Source organism: Cydia splendana, chromosome 14, assembly GCF_910591565.1.
Source record: "Cydia splendana chromosome 14, ilCydSple1.2, whole genome shotgun sequence".
NCBI classification, from domain to species: Eukaryota; Metazoa; Arthropoda; class Insecta; order Lepidoptera; family Tortricidae; genus Cydia; species Cydia splendana.
In genome coordinates, this window is record NC_085973.1 from 15,293,527 (window position 1) to 15,310,732 (window position 17,206).

At 39.1% G+C, this 17,206-nt stretch overlaps 1 protein-coding gene across 2 annotated transcripts; it reads left to right on the forward strand.

Annotated features, from left to right (window-relative positions):
- Positions 1 to 429: 429 nt before the first annotated feature.
- Positions 430 to 14,407, forward strand: LOC134796670 (E3 ubiquitin-protein transferase RMND5B). Of its 2 annotated transcripts, none has more exons than XM_063768820.1 (8): positions 430 to 770; positions 7,410 to 7,502; positions 8,204 to 8,364; positions 9,013 to 9,219; positions 9,499 to 9,676; positions 10,604 to 10,788; positions 11,735 to 11,901; positions 12,322 to 14,407. In XM_063768820.1, the coding sequence occupies exons 1-8, from the start codon at positions 566 to 568 to the stop codon at positions 12,386 to 12,388; spliced, it is 1,263 nt and encodes a 420-aa protein (XP_063624890.1). In that variant the 5' UTR covers positions 430 to 565; the 3' UTR covers positions 12,389 to 14,407. The 2 variants fall into 2 exon arrangements, with proteins under 2 accessions (XP_063624890.1, XP_063624891.1); XM_063768821.1 differs by having other exon boundaries at positions 11,750 to 11,901.
- The last annotated feature ends 2,799 nt before the right edge of the window (positions 14,408 to 17,206 follow it).

Sequence of the window (17,206 nt, forward strand, 5' to 3'; positions counted from 1 at the left end):
AGTTTGAACAGCCTTCCTCTAGCTTTATCTGAAGACAGGATCACAGATCGGGATAGGGCAAGGATAGGGAGCTACACTCAAACACACACAAAAAGGAGCGAAATTTCAATTTATATGGGTGAACAACCCTTCGTATGTAGGCACATTTTATAAATTTGCCGCCTTTTCTGCTGACTAAGTGGCTGTGCCAGAGTATACCTGTTGGAAGATATAAAGGCACGTCCCGACTGGATGATCAAATTGACAATTAGATCAGAAAAAAAAAAAAGCGTTATCCAGCGTCCACACGTACACAATATCATAGTGGAATCGGCGAGCCAATTGATCATTGTCCTTCAATTTAATTAGATTGGGTAAAAAATTGTCCCGTCTGGATTGGATTTTTATCCGACATTTGTCTATGAAAAGTGAAATTTAATGAAAAGTGTTATTGTCGATGGAAATTTGACAGTGACAGCTGATACAAGTTCATTGACATGAGTGACAAGACAAAACAAAATGTCTTTCGTGTTTTCATTTAGGAATATATAAAATATTACAATGATTCCTAGCTTCCAATAGCTATATGAGTATTTCTGCATTTCCATACAGTACAGGTTTTTTGGTTAATTGTTTTGAGGTTATCCCGGCCGCCATGGATTCTTGTATCGGAGTTGAACAAGATTTGGACAAAGCATTAACTAAATTCAATGGTTTACACGAACACGCAAACAAGTGCCTCGAGGATGTTATTAAACAGGTTGAAGAGCTGAAGAAAGAAATAGCTAATCGTAAGTTTTTTCCACGCAATAACGTTTTCTTTGTTCTCCTTGATGTGACCTATTTGTGTACTTGGATGTTTGTGTAATAATAGCCTAAACTCTAAAGTGAATTGATACTACACGGTGGTTTATTACTGTGTGCATCTTTCTATAGTATTCTGGCGCTGTTTTGTTACATCGGTTGTACAGGGTTGATGTCATATACATGCATCTTTGCATAATGTCTACATCAATACATCTTGAAAACGGATAAAACAACAATCACAATGTCAAAAAATAACGACGCCACCTCGTCAACAAGCAAAATCGTGGAAACAACAGCCACAAAAAAACAGTTCGTTCAACAGGTTTTCCACAGTGCACTTTTCAATACAACACCAAGAGAACGAAGTAATTCAACCGGAGAAAACCAAAAAACGTTACCAACGCCTAATTTAGACGAAAATAATAAAAACAACAAACCTCGTTCACATGAAAATGAAAGTGATCAAGACAAAAGCAATAAAATACCGTGGCAGAAAGTTCCAGAATACGGTCAAAAGAGATACCGCTCACCAGAGCAAGCCAAAACAACACACAAAATCCAGAAAAGAAATGAAGCAAGACAGCAAAGGTTCAATATGAACCGTCCAGACTGTGGAAATACAGATTCCCTTGAAATAAGAAACCGTTTCGCACCCTTGCCTACCAATGAACAAGAAAGTAACATCCAAAACCAGGCTGCAGATGCAGAAAAGCCTAAACGATCATCAAAACCTCCACCAATTGTACTATTTGGTATTATGGATGTACAAAAACTCACGGACTGTCTGCATGAAGTAGTCAGTGACAATGAATATACATACAAGATAGTGAACAGCACAAAGCTCATAATATACACACACACAATGGAAATATATCAGAAAATGATGGATCACATTAGACGTAAAGGATTAATTGGGCATACATTCACAAGAAAAGAAGACAGGTGTATAAAAATAGTAATTAAAAATCTTCACTACACAACACCCACAGAGGAAATAATAAAAGCCATAGAAGAAACTGGGAACAAAGTACGAGGAGAGATTATAAATGTCAAACGTAAGGACAACAAGGAACCATTCAATGTCTTCTTTGTCAACCTGGAACCAAATGAAAAAAACAATGATGCCAAAAAAATCAAATATATCTATCATCAGTGTGTTAAAATAGAAGACCCACATAAAAGTACAACAATCGTGCAGTGTACCCGATGTCAACAATATGGACACACTAAAAACAACTGTCTAAGGCCCTATAGGTGTGTCAAATGTGCGGGGGCCCATGACAGTAAGACATGCACTAAGGACAGAAAGACACCTGCCACATGTGCACTCTGTGGAGGTAAGCACCCTGGGAGTTACAAAGGCTGCCAAGTATACCGGGAAATAGCAGCCCGAAGAAGGAACAAAACACCCAAAACAAACAAGGCCAGCCAGGATGAGACTAACACCCAAATAGTGAAACCAGTTGAACCTTCATACGAACCAGTTGAACCCTCATACCAACCAGTTGAACCTTCATACGTATCAGTTGAACCTTCATACCAACCTGTTAAAATGAAGTTGGTACAGGGAACATCAGACAATACATCATACAGTAATGTGATAAATCAAAACATCAATAGACCTTACAGGGTAAGAAGGCAAGAATGCCAACCCACATATCATGAATCTACTTCGAACAAAAATGAAATTAATAGTGACTGGCAATATACACTTATACAAACTATTAACAAACAAACCAAGCAAATAGAGCTACTAATACAACAAATGGGTACACTAATGTCCCTCATCACCGCCCTTATAAGCCGCAAGTGACACAATTAAGAATTGCAACATGGAACATAAACGGTTTGGCCCCAAGCCAACACGATCTTAAAATGTTACTACAAACAAACAAAATTGACATTATCTTAATATCAGAAACACACCTAAATGATAAAAAAGACTTTAAACTAGAAAACTATGAAGTATACAACACCAATCATCCTGATGGTACATCACATGGTGGTACTGCAGTGTTAATAAAAAAAAATATAAAGCACTTCACACACAGTCAATTTAAGGAAAATTACCTTCAAGCCACTACAATCACTGTTCAGGATATATCCGGGGAGTATAATGTAAGCGCTGTATATTGTCCTCCTAAACACAATATCAATGAAGCAATGTTCTACAACTACTTTAAATCACTTGGCTCAAGATATATATGCGGCGGGGACTGGAATAGCAAGCACACACACTGGGGATCAAGATTAGTGACAACCCGCGGCAGAGAACTAAAAAAGTGCATAGACAGACTCAAATTGACCACATTATCATCAGGTGAACCAACATACTGGCCTACAGATTCTAAGAAGTGCCCTGATCTCCTTGACTTTTTCATTGTGAAGGGTTTTTCAAACATATATTTTGAAATGGAGAGCTGCCTCGACTCTACTTCAGACCACACACCAGTGATAGGGACTTTTAGTTCCACGGCACTTTACAAGGAACAAAACATGGCATTATGCAATCACAAAACTGACTGGACTACATTTACAGACATCCTTAACACAGAGTTAAACCTCAGAATAAGATTAAAATCAGCGGAAGACATAGATGATGCAACATTCTATATTACCAACAAAATTCAAGAAGCTGCATGGTGTTCAACCCCATACAACAAAACATCCAGTAAGGTTAAAAATATTCCATCGCAAATCCGAGACAAGATACAGGAAAAAAGAAGACTTCGAAGAAAATGGCACCAAAGTAGGCATGTAGAAGATAAAAAAGCACTCAATAGGTCAGCCAGAGAACTAAGAGCATTGATCAAGGAAAACGAAAACTACACACTGCAACAGAAGCTTTCATCTCTAACAGCGACTAAAAGCAATGACTATTCACTATGGAAAATAACAAAACAGTTTAAAAGACCACAAAAACCAATCCCTCCTATAAAAACACAGTCGGGAACGTGGGCCAGAAAAGAAGCAGAAAAAGCAGAAACCTTTGCTTTGCACTTAAGTCATATTTTCACACCTAACACTTCTATGTCCCCAGACACTGATAAATTAGTGGAAGAATGCATAACAAGTGATCAACAGCTGTCATTACCACTAAAACTAGTGACACCAAATGAAGTATATAACACCATCAGACATTTGGGCAATAAAAAGGCACCTGGCTTTGACCTCATCACTGCAGAAATACTGAAACGCATACCAAGAAAACCAGTTGTATTTTTATGCATGCTCTTCAATGCTATCCTTAGACTGCACTATTACCCTAAACTGTGGAAAGTATCTCAAATTTGTATGCTGCCAAAGCCTGGGAAACCACCTACAGAGCCTACTTCATACAGACCAATAAGTCTCCTCCCAACGATATCCAAGGTATTTGAAAAAATCTTCCTAAGAAGATTAAAACCCATACTAGAAGTGGAAAATATCATCCCTAATCACCAATTTGGCTTCAGGGAACAACACTCTACAGTCGAACAGGTTCACAGAGTTGTAACAAAGATAAGAAACACACTGGAATGCAAGGAATATTGTGCTGCCGTCTTCCTTGATATCCAGCAAGCCTTCGATAAAGTATGGCATGAAGGACTGTTATACAAGTTAAAAACAAGGCTGCCCAACTCATACTACATGGTCCTTAAGTCATACCTACTAGAAAGAAAATTCCAAGTCAAATTTGGCGAAGAGACATCAAACCTATATGACATTAAAGCATCAGTCCCACAAGGATCTGTCCTCGGCCCAGTATTATATTCAATCTACACTGCTGACCTGCCGGTCTCCGATGAAGTGATCACAGCAACATATGCAGATGACACAGCTTGTCTTGCAAGTGACAAAAAACCTGAAATCGCATCACAAAAACTACAAACACATTTGAAAAATATTGAACACTGGCTCGAGATCTGGAGGCTCATACCCAGTGTAACAAAATCTGTCCAAATAACCTTCACACTACGCAAGGGAGACTGCCCACCAGTGACTATGCGAGGCGAACCCCTTCCTAGCCAAAGCTGCGTCAAATATCTAGGACTCCACCTCGACAGAAGACTTACCTGGGCCAACCACATCAAGACGAAAAGAAAAGAAGCAGATATCAAATGCAGGCACTTATACTGGCTAATTGGAAGACAATCAACTCTAACACTTAACAACAAACTACTCATATACAAATGTATAATAAAACCGATATGGACTTATGGAATACAGCTATGGGGATCAGCCAGCAACTCAAACTTAGAAATACTTCAAAGATTCCAGAACAAAACCCTAAGAATGATCACGTGTGCACCATTATTGGTCAGAAATAGTGAAATACATGAATACACAGAAATACCAACTATAAAACAAGAGGTAAACGAATACTGCAAAAAGTACAAAGAAAGACTTCAAAACCACTGCAACGAATTAGCCAGAAACCTGTTAAACGAACAAGACTACACACCGAGGCTAAAAAGATGGCACATCCTAGGGCTAGACCAGAGACAATAAGCCCCCACGTAAACTGGTGATGGTGCTCAGTGGAACACCACCCTAAATAACAACTTAAAAAAAAAAAAAAAGAAACAAACCATCTGATTATGGCTAGAACAGCCGATTGCAGATTTACGTAAAAAAAAAAAAAAATATATATACATGCAAAAGCAAAAGTGAGAGGCCTATTTAGTATTCTAGACCAAGATTTCAATGCATTAAATAACTGTGTTTGAACTACAGATTTTTTTAACTTAATACTTTTTGGGAGATCGTTTAAAATGTAGCAAGTCACTCAAGCCAACAAAAGAATTGACACCTCATTCGTGGTTATACCCCGGGATGTTGGGTGCAGGAATGAAAGCCAAAAAATAGTTTTTTTTTTAATCCTTTTTTTTTTTAAGGGGTTTTGTCACGCAGTGACAATGTCACCCCCGTAATGAGATCTAATAGTAATAATGATGTAGTAGTGAAGTATTACCTACACCACTACATCACATATAAGTAAAGTTTGCACATCAACCTGGCCTCGTCTGATAGTGGCGATGCCAGGACGATGTTGCAACTACCTATGTTGGTAGATTTAATAAATGTCATGTCATTCCTCAGCGCCTCATTACGGACACATTCCATCAACACATGGTGAACATCTTCTATTTTATCGCACTCTTGGCAATTTGGTGAAGCCGCTAGTTTCATCAGGTGCTTGAATTTGTTTGACGGAATGTGCCCGGAACGAAGTCTGAGGAGTGATACTACCTGTTTCCTGCTAAGCTTTTTGTCAAACCAGGGGACCTGAGGGGGCTGACATTGAACTGTTCGGTACCAGATTCCCTTAGTGAGAGACCGCTTATCAAAGTATTCCCTCCACATCTGCCTGCAACTAATCCTAACTTTACCTAGTACTTCGCTGTGTACTGGTATACAACGGTATGGAATACCGTCGGTTATTGCAAGTTTTGCTGCTCGGTCAGCCTCCTCGTTACCCATGATGCCAACATGAGAAGGTATCCACTGTACAATCACTTCCCTATTTAGTGTACGAAGTTTGTTGATGGATTCAAGGATGGTGTAGGCTATCGGATGCCCTCGACTGCTCGAGGGTAACCGAGCCAAATGTGAAAGGGCACTCCTTGCGTCTGACAAAATTACACATTTGTTATGGTCTATAGACTCTACATATGACAACGCTTCGGCTATGGCAATAAGTTCACAGTGCATAATAGATATATCAGCTTGTATGTTAAACTTTCCCCGGAAATCCACCTGAGGGTCAAAAAAAGCCAAAAAAAAAAAAAAAAAATTGTTAGAAACTGTAAACACAGATGCTATTTTGACAATTCTAATCACATTTGTAGCTTAATACCTATTTTAAATTCATAGTTTCATAACAATTTTACAATAAACATAGTTATAAATACACAAAATCATTCCTGCACCCAAAACCCCAGGGTGTGTTCATGAACGAATCAGAATGCATTTATTCATTATAACATAACATTGGTACAATTACATTGTATCATCAATATGATGCATATCATAGGTATACCCACATAGGTGTTTATAGTACCATCACAATCCGCGATTGTTGCGCCATTTAGGGTCCTAGCTAATTTGGTTGTTCTATACTTACGCTATCCTCGTGCCGCCCAATGTGCAATACATTGTACAAAGTGACACTCAGCATAACTGCCCAGACTTTAGAAATTAAATTCAGAGCTAAATGCCCAGTGTACAATACATTGTACATAAAAGTTTATCAGATGTCAGTTTTTAAACCCAATTTGCATTTAAATTAACAAAAGATACGAAGGTGAAATTCAGTTGAATGTATTCATTTTTATTCACATATAGCCAGGAAAAAAATTCCTGCTTGAGTTTTTTATTTAAAAAAAATGTTTGATGTGCGCGGGCAGTTACTACTTCGAAATATTATGGCTATTATATTGCACACTGGGCGTTTATCTGATCTTGCGTTTATTTTCTTGGGCGGCACGAGGCTATAGAATTTCCAATTTAGCAAAAACCCTAAATGGCATAACAATCCCATGTGGTGACTGTACATAACACAAAATGATGTTCATAGATAAATAGATGCTAAAACGTAATATATTTTTGGCAAAAAGCTTTTATGTTGTATTTGGTTCCAGAGCCTGCAAACTCACCACTATCACAAGAGCAGTCCGCAGCCGTGAGTGAGCTGGTGGCCTCCATCAAGCAAAATGTTTCTAATCTCTCTACAGGTACAAACAGCAATACTCCTAACTGTACATGGGTGGACCTTTTTACAAAATGCATAAGGTCCACCGATGTACGGTTAACAGTGTGGGTGATGGTCCCTAAACATTTTCTCATAAGATTAATATGCATTAACAATATTGTTCATTTTGGTGACAATATAAATATTATTATTATTAAATATAAATGTAAAAGTGTACATCACTCAATTCATTTTACAATTAAAACCAAACTGTATGAATAGCTAACATTTGGATACCAATATATTCCTGCTATACCAATGCCTATATGAAAGTTCTAAGTTAATGGTGTTTGTTTGATTTCAAAGTTACTTAATTAATGTCCTAGTAATTACATAACCCAACATTTGTAAACTCGTATAAAATGGTATTTAGACTTTGACCCTTTCATATTGATGTAAATTTGGCATACTTGCAAAATAAATGGTTCCACTTCTAATTTTCCAAATCTAGACTGTAGACTCATAAATTCCAGATCTTAACACACCCCGTGTGTTAAAAACAGTTGTTCCTTTTCCATCTTGTGGATTGTTGAACTACCATGTTTGTGGAACTACCATATTGTTATAGATACATATATCATGAAATGTTTTTCGCGTTTGTTATGTAAACTGTGAGCTTTATGGCCCAGCACTGTTAAACTTGCACATGGTTTAAAATAAATAAAATTGAAAAAAATTAACCAGATCACAGAGAGCTGCACGCGACGGTATCCCGGGTGGGCAAGTCCATCGACCGTCACTTCATCGCGGACTACGCGTCCGTGGCCCCCAAGGCCGAGAGTTTCTGCAATGATGCCAATCGGCCTATCATGGAGCAGGCCATAGCGCAACATCTATACCGACAGGTAGGCTTTAGGTCTAGCAGTACGTAGCTCCCAAAACCGAGAGATTTTGCAATGATGCCAATAGGCATCATGGAACAGGCCATAGCGCAACATCTATACCGACAGGTAGGCTTTAGGTCTAGCAGTACGTAGCTCCCAAAACCGAGAGATTTTGCAATGATGCCAATAGGCATCATGGAACAGGCCATAGCGCAACATCTATACCGACAGGTAGGTTTTACCGAGGTCTAACAGTCCGTAGCCCTCAAAATCGAGAGATTTTGCAATGATGCCAAAAGGCATCATGGAGCAGGCCATAGCGCAACATCTATCTATACTGACAGGTAGGCTTTACCGAGGTCTAAAAGTCCGTAGGCCTCAAAATCGAGAGATTTTGCAATGATGCCAAAAGGCATCATGGAGCAGGCCATAGCGCAACATCTATACCGACAGGTAGGCTTTACCGAAGTCTAAAAGTCTAACAGTCCGTAACTCCCAAAATCGAGAGATTCTGCAATGATGCCAAAAGGCATTTTCATGGAGTCGCAAGTATGTTCAGATATTATTAAGCACTTTGGCCGCTTCTATATATTTTATGGTGACTGTACGTGGATTAAACGTCAGTTTTTAATTGTGTTTTGTTAATTTTATTATTTATATTATGTACAGGGTCTTGAAGAGGCCGGCGACGCATTCGTGGCCGCCTCCGGCTGCGGGCCAGTAGCCCGAGCGTGCACGTTCGCGCTGCTGCAACGCTGCGCTGCTGCCTTAGCTGAGGGCGACCCCTCTGCTGCATTAGAGTGGGCGGAGCGCCATGCGGCGGACTTACAGCATAGCCCGTTGCCGTTTACTCTACATCGTATGCAAGCCTTAAAGGTTAGTCTAGCGTGTAGTTCTCACTTTTGCTGGTGGTGGTTTTACGGTTCCGTATCCAAAGGGTTTCTATTACTAAGACTCCACTGTCCGTCTGTCTGTTTATCACCAGGCTGCATCTCATGAACCGTGATAGCTAGATAGTTGAAATTTTCACAGATGATTTATTTCTATTGCCGCTATTACAAAAAATACAAAAAGTACGGAACCCTCAGTGGGCGAGTCCGACTCGCACTTGTCCGGTTTATGTGTAAAATAGTGTCATGATTGTTGTCTCGTCAGCTGGGGCGCGAGCAGGGCGTGGGCGCGGCCATAGAGTACGTGCGCCTGGTGTTCCCGGCGCACGCGGCGCGCCACGAGCGCGCGCTGCAGGCCGCCGTGTGCGCGCTGGCCTGGTGCGCGCCCGGCGCGCCGCCGCCGCCCGCCCACTACCGCCACCTGCTCGACCCCAAGGCGCTCGGTGAGTGTTCAAACATTAGGTACCCCACGTGTATCGAGCGACTCCATGTACAGCACGCAGTTTCACGACCTCAAACATTGTAATATCATGCAAGAGGTTTGACATATAAAATGTTATTTAAAACATACAATTTCTTTATTGACCTATCACTACTTTTTTTAATATTCCGGTAAGGCGGATTGACATTAGATGTGAATTCGCACGTCGCTCCGGTGTGCGAGCGAGACATCGCTTAATGGCTCTTCTACACTATCGGCGATGATAGACGATAGCGTAGAGGGCATACTCGGCAGTTCCCGCCAGTCGTCGTCTATCATCGCCTGCGATCCGTGAGTTGTCGATTTTGTCGGCACGCATCAAAGGGAATCAAGGGAATCGCCAATGGATGCTTGCACGATGATCTCGCCGATGATACTATCAACGATCATCACCGATAGTGTAGAAGGCGTCACAGTTATGCACCGGAGCGATGTGCATATGCATCAGCGTGATAACTGCGTAATATTGAAAGCTGCGGACGGGATAATTTTCAGTGATATTTGTGTATGTCAGATAAGTGTCAGTTATATGGACCGTTTATCGCAGTCATTAGTATATTTTTCAGCTTTGTCTATATACATACAACGTGTCCCAAAATTCAACGATAAGCTGACACCAGAAGATGGACCTGCTCCTGACTACTCCAGGAAAAATAATAAAAATTGAAAAAAATAATAATTGAAAAATTGTAGACATGGTCGTTGAAAATACCACTAGGGGTGTCGACTTTATTTTTTTTTGTAATTCCATGATAAATTGAGATATATTTTTTTCTTTTTTTTCCTCGAGTAATCATGAGCAGGTCCATCTTCTGGTGCTAGCTTATCGTTGAATTTTGGGACACGTGGTATATTCGATAAAGCTATAACGGAGGCGTGGGTCCGGCAGGCGCGGAGGCGGGCGAGCTGTTCGTGCGCGAGGCGTGCACGCTGCTGCGCCTGGCGCCGCTGTCCCCCCTCGCCGGCGCCGTGCTGGCGGGCGCGCGCGTGCTGCCCGCGCTGCACGACCTGCGCGCCAAGATGACGCACCCGCACGTCGTGGCCGCCTGGGCCGACGAGGAGCTGCCTCTCGAGGTGACTTTCGCATACAGTATGTAACTGAACGAAAAGCAATTACTCAAACCCGTTAATGTTTAGGTCATACTAAGCAACTTTTACTATGGGACCAACACCGAAATCGCGGAAAAAAAATTGAGTCTCCCACAAGTAATACATACAATTATTTTTCCGCGATTTCGGGGTTGGTCCCATAGTATAAGTTGCTCAGTATGACCTAAACATTAACGGGTTTGAGTAATTGCTTTTCGTTCAGATACATACTGTATTTAGTGCCAGTTGCACTATCCGCATCTAACAGATTTTTTTTTGTTGGAGTGGGAATGCGTTTACGCACGGTGTGTGGGACTCGCCGCTCCTTTCCCCTCTTGGCAAGAGAGGGGGAGAATTTGGCCCTACCCACTAAACCCACCCTCTTTGCCGTTCATGAGGGCGCACTGGGATCGATGACATTCCACCACGGCGCCCTCCGCCGCCCGCATTTGACAGACTGAAGACTGATTAACGGCACCCGGCGCGCCGCGGCGGTTTACTTTGAAACTTTCCATACAACAAAATTTAGCGAAGTCTTTAACGATGACAAACAGTTTGGTGCAACCGACACCCTTAAATAGTTATCATACAGGGTGGCTAAAAAATAACTGCATTCCCCTTGGCAGGGAGACTTTGGGATTATACTGAACAACTTTTACTATGGTACCAACCCCGAAATCGCGAAATAAAATGTTGACTTATTCATACATTTTTTTTCGCGATTTCTGGATTGGTCCCATAGTCAAAGTTAGAAGTCAGAATACCTACCAGAAAATACTCTATCCAAACCAATATGAGATGTCAGCGTATAATGGACGCGGTTATGGAGCGATAATGACACAAAACTGCGATGTTTTCTCTATCACATCGGTACCTCGCTTAACCGCGTCCATCATACGCCCTTACGAAGCAAAATTAAACCGTGTCGAAGTTCATAAACCTACAGGTGGATCTCGGCGAGGACGGCGGCGGCTACCACTCGGTCTTCGCCTGCCCCATACTTCGCCAGCAGGCTTCGGAACACAACCCTCCCATGAGGCTGTTATGCGGACATGTCATCTCCAGAGATGCGCTGAATAAGCTCGCCATGGGCGTGAAGTGAGTAACTTGACAATGACAGCTATTACTCTGTCTTCGCCTGCCCCATACTTCGCCAACAGACTTCGGAACACAACCCTCCCATGATACTCTTGTGCGGACATGTCATCTCGAGAGACGCGTTCAATAAGCTCGCGATGGTCGTCAAGTAAGTAGGTATCACTTAGTTATCTACTGTGGGAGTCATATATTAGTTTATTTAAGATTCACACGAACTCGCCTCTAAAAATCGTTCCCATACAATCGAAGTCATCATTTTAAAACATGACGTGAACATTTACGCAACATGTATTTATATCTAATACTAGTTTTCGTTGCTAAAAATTACTAGAAGAGATATTTTGCGAGTAGGTTAAAAATCACTATCCAAGTATCCACCCTAACCAATCAAACGTGACACTGTCTACATTTTCCTTTCAGGTTGAAATGTCCATATTGCCCGATGGAGCAGTCACCGTCGGAAGCCCGCCAGATCTACTTCTCCTGAACGCGCGTTATCTCCACAATAGTTATAATAATAAAATATGCAAACTACTCTTCAAGCACCACTGTCTGCCAGTTTTACCAACCTGACAATTGGATGGAATTTATTTCGAATTGTCAATGTCAAGTGACAAATGTCAGCATGGCGAAATAGGGGCCTGGTCACTATTCATTAGAAGTAAAACCAAGTCCATCAAGTGTCGTTGGTGCAACTGGCCCTAAAACTACCTGATTTGACTTGTCAGTAAAATATAGATAGTCGTTTTTGTAGGATTCACGACGGACGCCCTATACGAGCTAACCTTTGGCTGCCATTTATATTTTAAAACGCGCTGTAGCTATATATGGAATCTAGGAAAATAGTGAAAAATGAGACTGGAAATTATGGAAAGATTGGCATACGAACGGAGAAAGTTATATAAAAAAATATATGGCTTAAATATTTTTGTAATAACATTAAAATTTGTAATTTAGCAGCGTACATGTTTGTACCATTTTAAGATTTTCATAAAAGAAGCAATGGAGTCTAGGCTCCATTTGGCTAGAAAACTAAATTTATATTTTGGCACTGTCGTCTAGGGAGCCTTACTCATGAAATTATATTATTGGCCAAATTACGCTTGATATAGTTCCCTTATTAATAACTCTATTAATTTTATTTGACGCGAAAAACCGGATAACTCGGCCATCCCTCCATACAAAGGCCAAAAATTTTTCTTCTACTTTTTCCTTTTCAAAACACGATACCGAATATGCCCTTAAACGGATCCCCACTATTTTTGTTACATCCTGTAAATCTAAATGACAGCGCTAATGGCCTAGCGGTAAGAGCGTGCGACTTTCAATCCGGAGATCGCGGGTTCAAACCCCGGCTCGTACCAATGAGTTTTTCGGAACTTATGTACGGAATATCATTTGTTATTTACCAGTTGCTTTTCGGTGAACGAAAACATCGCGAAGAAACCGGACTAATCCCAATAAGGCCTAGTTTCACCTCTGGATTGGAAGGTCAGATGGCAGTCGCTTTCGTAAAAACTAGTGCCTACGTCAATTCTTGGGATTACTGGACCCCAGGCCCATGAACCGTGGCAAAATGTCGGGATAACGCGAGGAAGAAGAAGTCTTTTAGACAGATTAATACAAACGGTTCTTGTACCGCGTTTATGAATAACGTCGTTATTAGTCAATGAATAAAACAAGACCGAAACTTACGAATTATTACTGAATATATATTCTCAGATTAAATAGCCGAAAGAATAAGTCATGGCTGAAAGACAAAGTTTGATGATGACATTCTGTTAACGTTGTTTTAATGTAAAATAACAAACATATATAATAGAGACTGTCTATGATATCATGATATGTGTATTATATTTTAATTCACCAGAGACCTTTTAACCGTTGACCGTAAGTCGATTATATTTCATCATAATCATAACTTTCCGTGGGCGATTTTTTAATAATTTAACTATGAATCGCGCCGAAACTTAATATGTATAGAGAAGATAAAGTATGAAGCCAATTATAATCATTAATAACTTGAGCCTAGTTTAACTGTAAGATATTATACTATGTGGTAGTTATAGCTATTTGTTTTTTATATGAAAGTGGTGGTAGCAATCAAAGCGAACAGTTAAAAAAAGGTATATGCAAGTGTGCACTGTGTTTCATTTAAGTCAAAATAAGGCCGAGTTTTCACTTAGCGTATAAACAATTTATGATTTTTTAAACAGACAGATTACAAGTTTGATATAAGGTGCAGGGGGTCAATTTCGACCGCGGGAAAATTTCAACTAATCAATAGAGCCACACACAACACATCTTATTCGCTATCTGGACATATATGGCACTCTAGTTAATAATGTAAAACATGGAAGATAACTCGATAAGTTGAAATTTTCCTGCAGTCGAAATGGCCCCCCTGCACCTTACAGTAAGGTTGTGGAATTATATCTAGACATTTTATTGTAATGCAGCAAATCTACGTAGAGAAGCGAAAATAAAATAAAGATACCTACTCAAACGATGGTTTTTTTTCTTATTTTCTTTTCTAAAATTTGACAACTTTTATATGAAGAGTAGACGAAAAAATAAAACAATAAAAATATGTACAGAATCGAACACATTATAATATTGTAAATATCTACATTGAGGGTAGTTTTGTGCTGTTCAGACAGCTCAAGATTTATAATCAAATATATATAAATAAGGGGTACATTAATATTGTAAATAAAATAACAGATACATCTAAAAGGAAATATATCTACACATTCCTAGAAATAAAATTGTGTAGATTTTTTGAGCTCTGTCCTTTTAGATATAAATGTTACATCTGAGATTAAACAATGTTTCAGTTAACTCTAAACTTTATCCACTTTTATTTGTAGGTACTTCGACACCAAAGTTACGTATTTTGGACAAGTGTTTATAAAACGGTTATTTTAACATCTAGCCGCCCAGACGTCAAAACTTGCCAAGAAAAATGCAATTTTGATTTGTCAAAACAAAGTTTCAAATTAGAATGGAACAGGAGACCTTTCTATAGGTATCTGGGCAGCTAGAGGATATAACTTTATAAACCCATTATTTTGAGGGATATCTCCAAATCAAAGATTTAATGTGTAAGAATGTATGTAACAGCCCCTTGGCGTGAAATAACAACAAGAAAAAGGGGACTAATTTTATATTAGGTCCTTACCTATGAAATTGGCGTTTTTGTTCATAGATATAAGTCTGATCCTAGTTTTTTTTTTTTACAAAAGTACATACACAATTACAATAAAACTACAGTGCACTCAATAAACAACGATTTTACATACAATTAATTGTTATTTTTTATTGTTAAGTGTTCAGAATTAAGCCTTGAAAATAGGTCTTTTCATGTGCTGTCGGTTCGAGTATTAAAATTACTTATATTTTTCTAATGGTACCAATTTTCAAGAAATGGAGATATTGAAAACATACCTTAAAGGTGTCAAAAATTACTGGAAAAATTTTGTTTGGTTTGAATTAGCCATCAAAAAAATATCCGCAAAATTAATTGTATGGAAATTCGTGTTTCGTTGAAATTCTCCGGACAAAACGCCAATTTCATAGGTAATGACCTAATATAAACAAGATTACTTTTTAAGTATTTCAACCCATTTGTGCGGCATACTCAAAACAAACGCAGTGTACCTATTTCAAATTGACAACAAGTAATTTATGAGTTTATCGCATTTAATTTATCCTATTTGAAAAGACAAATTTAAATCTTAAAGCTATAAAAAGATGATAGATGAATGACATTAACTACACGAATATCTTGACGTAATTTTATGATATCACAGTGCCGTCTACCTTCGGACCGACAATTTCACTGTACGCATTTGAAAATTATTTTTTAATACAGTTGCTCACAAAGTGCTACTTTACGTAGCTGTTTAGCGTGCGGAAAGTTGGTTATGTCGAACTAGTGCTTTTTACTTTTCCAATTTTTTTAAATTTATACTTGTTCCAATTCACGACTACTTATTGATGAGTGTTAATATTAGTTTCCTTTAAACGTCGTAATCAGCATAAAAACCTACTGTTAATGTAAGAATATGAAAAATATACATATTTCATATTTTAATACTTACCTCTTCATCATTATAACACGTTTATTTTTTAATATTGAATATTGAAAATTCCGTTCTTAATAAGGTGTCTGAATGGAACGGAATAGCTGCCAAACGCCCATAGATATAATATACTTAAAGACGACGTCTAAGCGAGCTGTCACTGTTACCACTTTTGTTTAGTGTACGATTAACAATGTTTTACTTATTTTTTCGCAACTGTATTAAAAAACGTCGTTCGATACACGTGCGGAAATGTCATTCTTCACTCGTCCCGAGTCTTCCCACTCGCCTGCGGCTCGTGGCAAGATATCTCGGTACTCGTGAAGTAATGACATACCTTCCGCACTAGCATCGAAATGTACTATTTCCATATTCTTTTTCAGTAAAAATAAAACTCACTGTAAGATAAAAGCGCTAGTGCTCGACATGCTATTTCCCAATAGCATAAAACTGCAGTGCACGTATATTGACTGACTAGACTCATTTTTTAATTATTTGTTTATTGTGCAGAAATGTGACCCTCCGTCTGGTTTTATCGGATCCTTATAGTGCGATCAGATTCACATAAAAAATAACCAATAGATTTCCTTCCATAAAAGTAAGTTATTTATAAGTTATAAGAAGTATATATTCAGTGAAATTATCAGTCGATTCAAACACTTATGTACTCAGTCATTGCGAGATTTTGATCTTAAATGATCACAAACCTCACCAGTCTATCCTAGGAAAGGTAGAACTAAACATGAAGAAACGTAACTGCATGGCAAAAAAACAATGCTCTAAGTGTGTTTTATCCCAACCAAAACATGACAGAAATATTCCACGTTTGGTGAAAAATATCAACCAAATATTTATACTATTTTATATCAACTTACGTATTTAGAGGCAACTGATTATGATTCGTTTATTAAGTACGTAAAATATTGAGAAAAACGAGGTTTCTTAACAGCAAAACAATACCTTATGTCTTAGGTTGGTATTCCATCTGTCCAATTTCTTATTGCGTCTTACTCTCTCACTAAGCAAAATGTGAGACGCAAATACACATTGGACAAAGAAATTGGACAGGTGGAATACCACCCTTAGCAAGGTGTACAAATTTTCCGTTAATTATATGGACTCGGAATAACTGTTTACAAATACCCGGCATACAATAAGAGGGGGCTAGCAGTTTTTACACGACTGCCCTATAAAAGGAGGGATTTAGGATCGCGACTGTA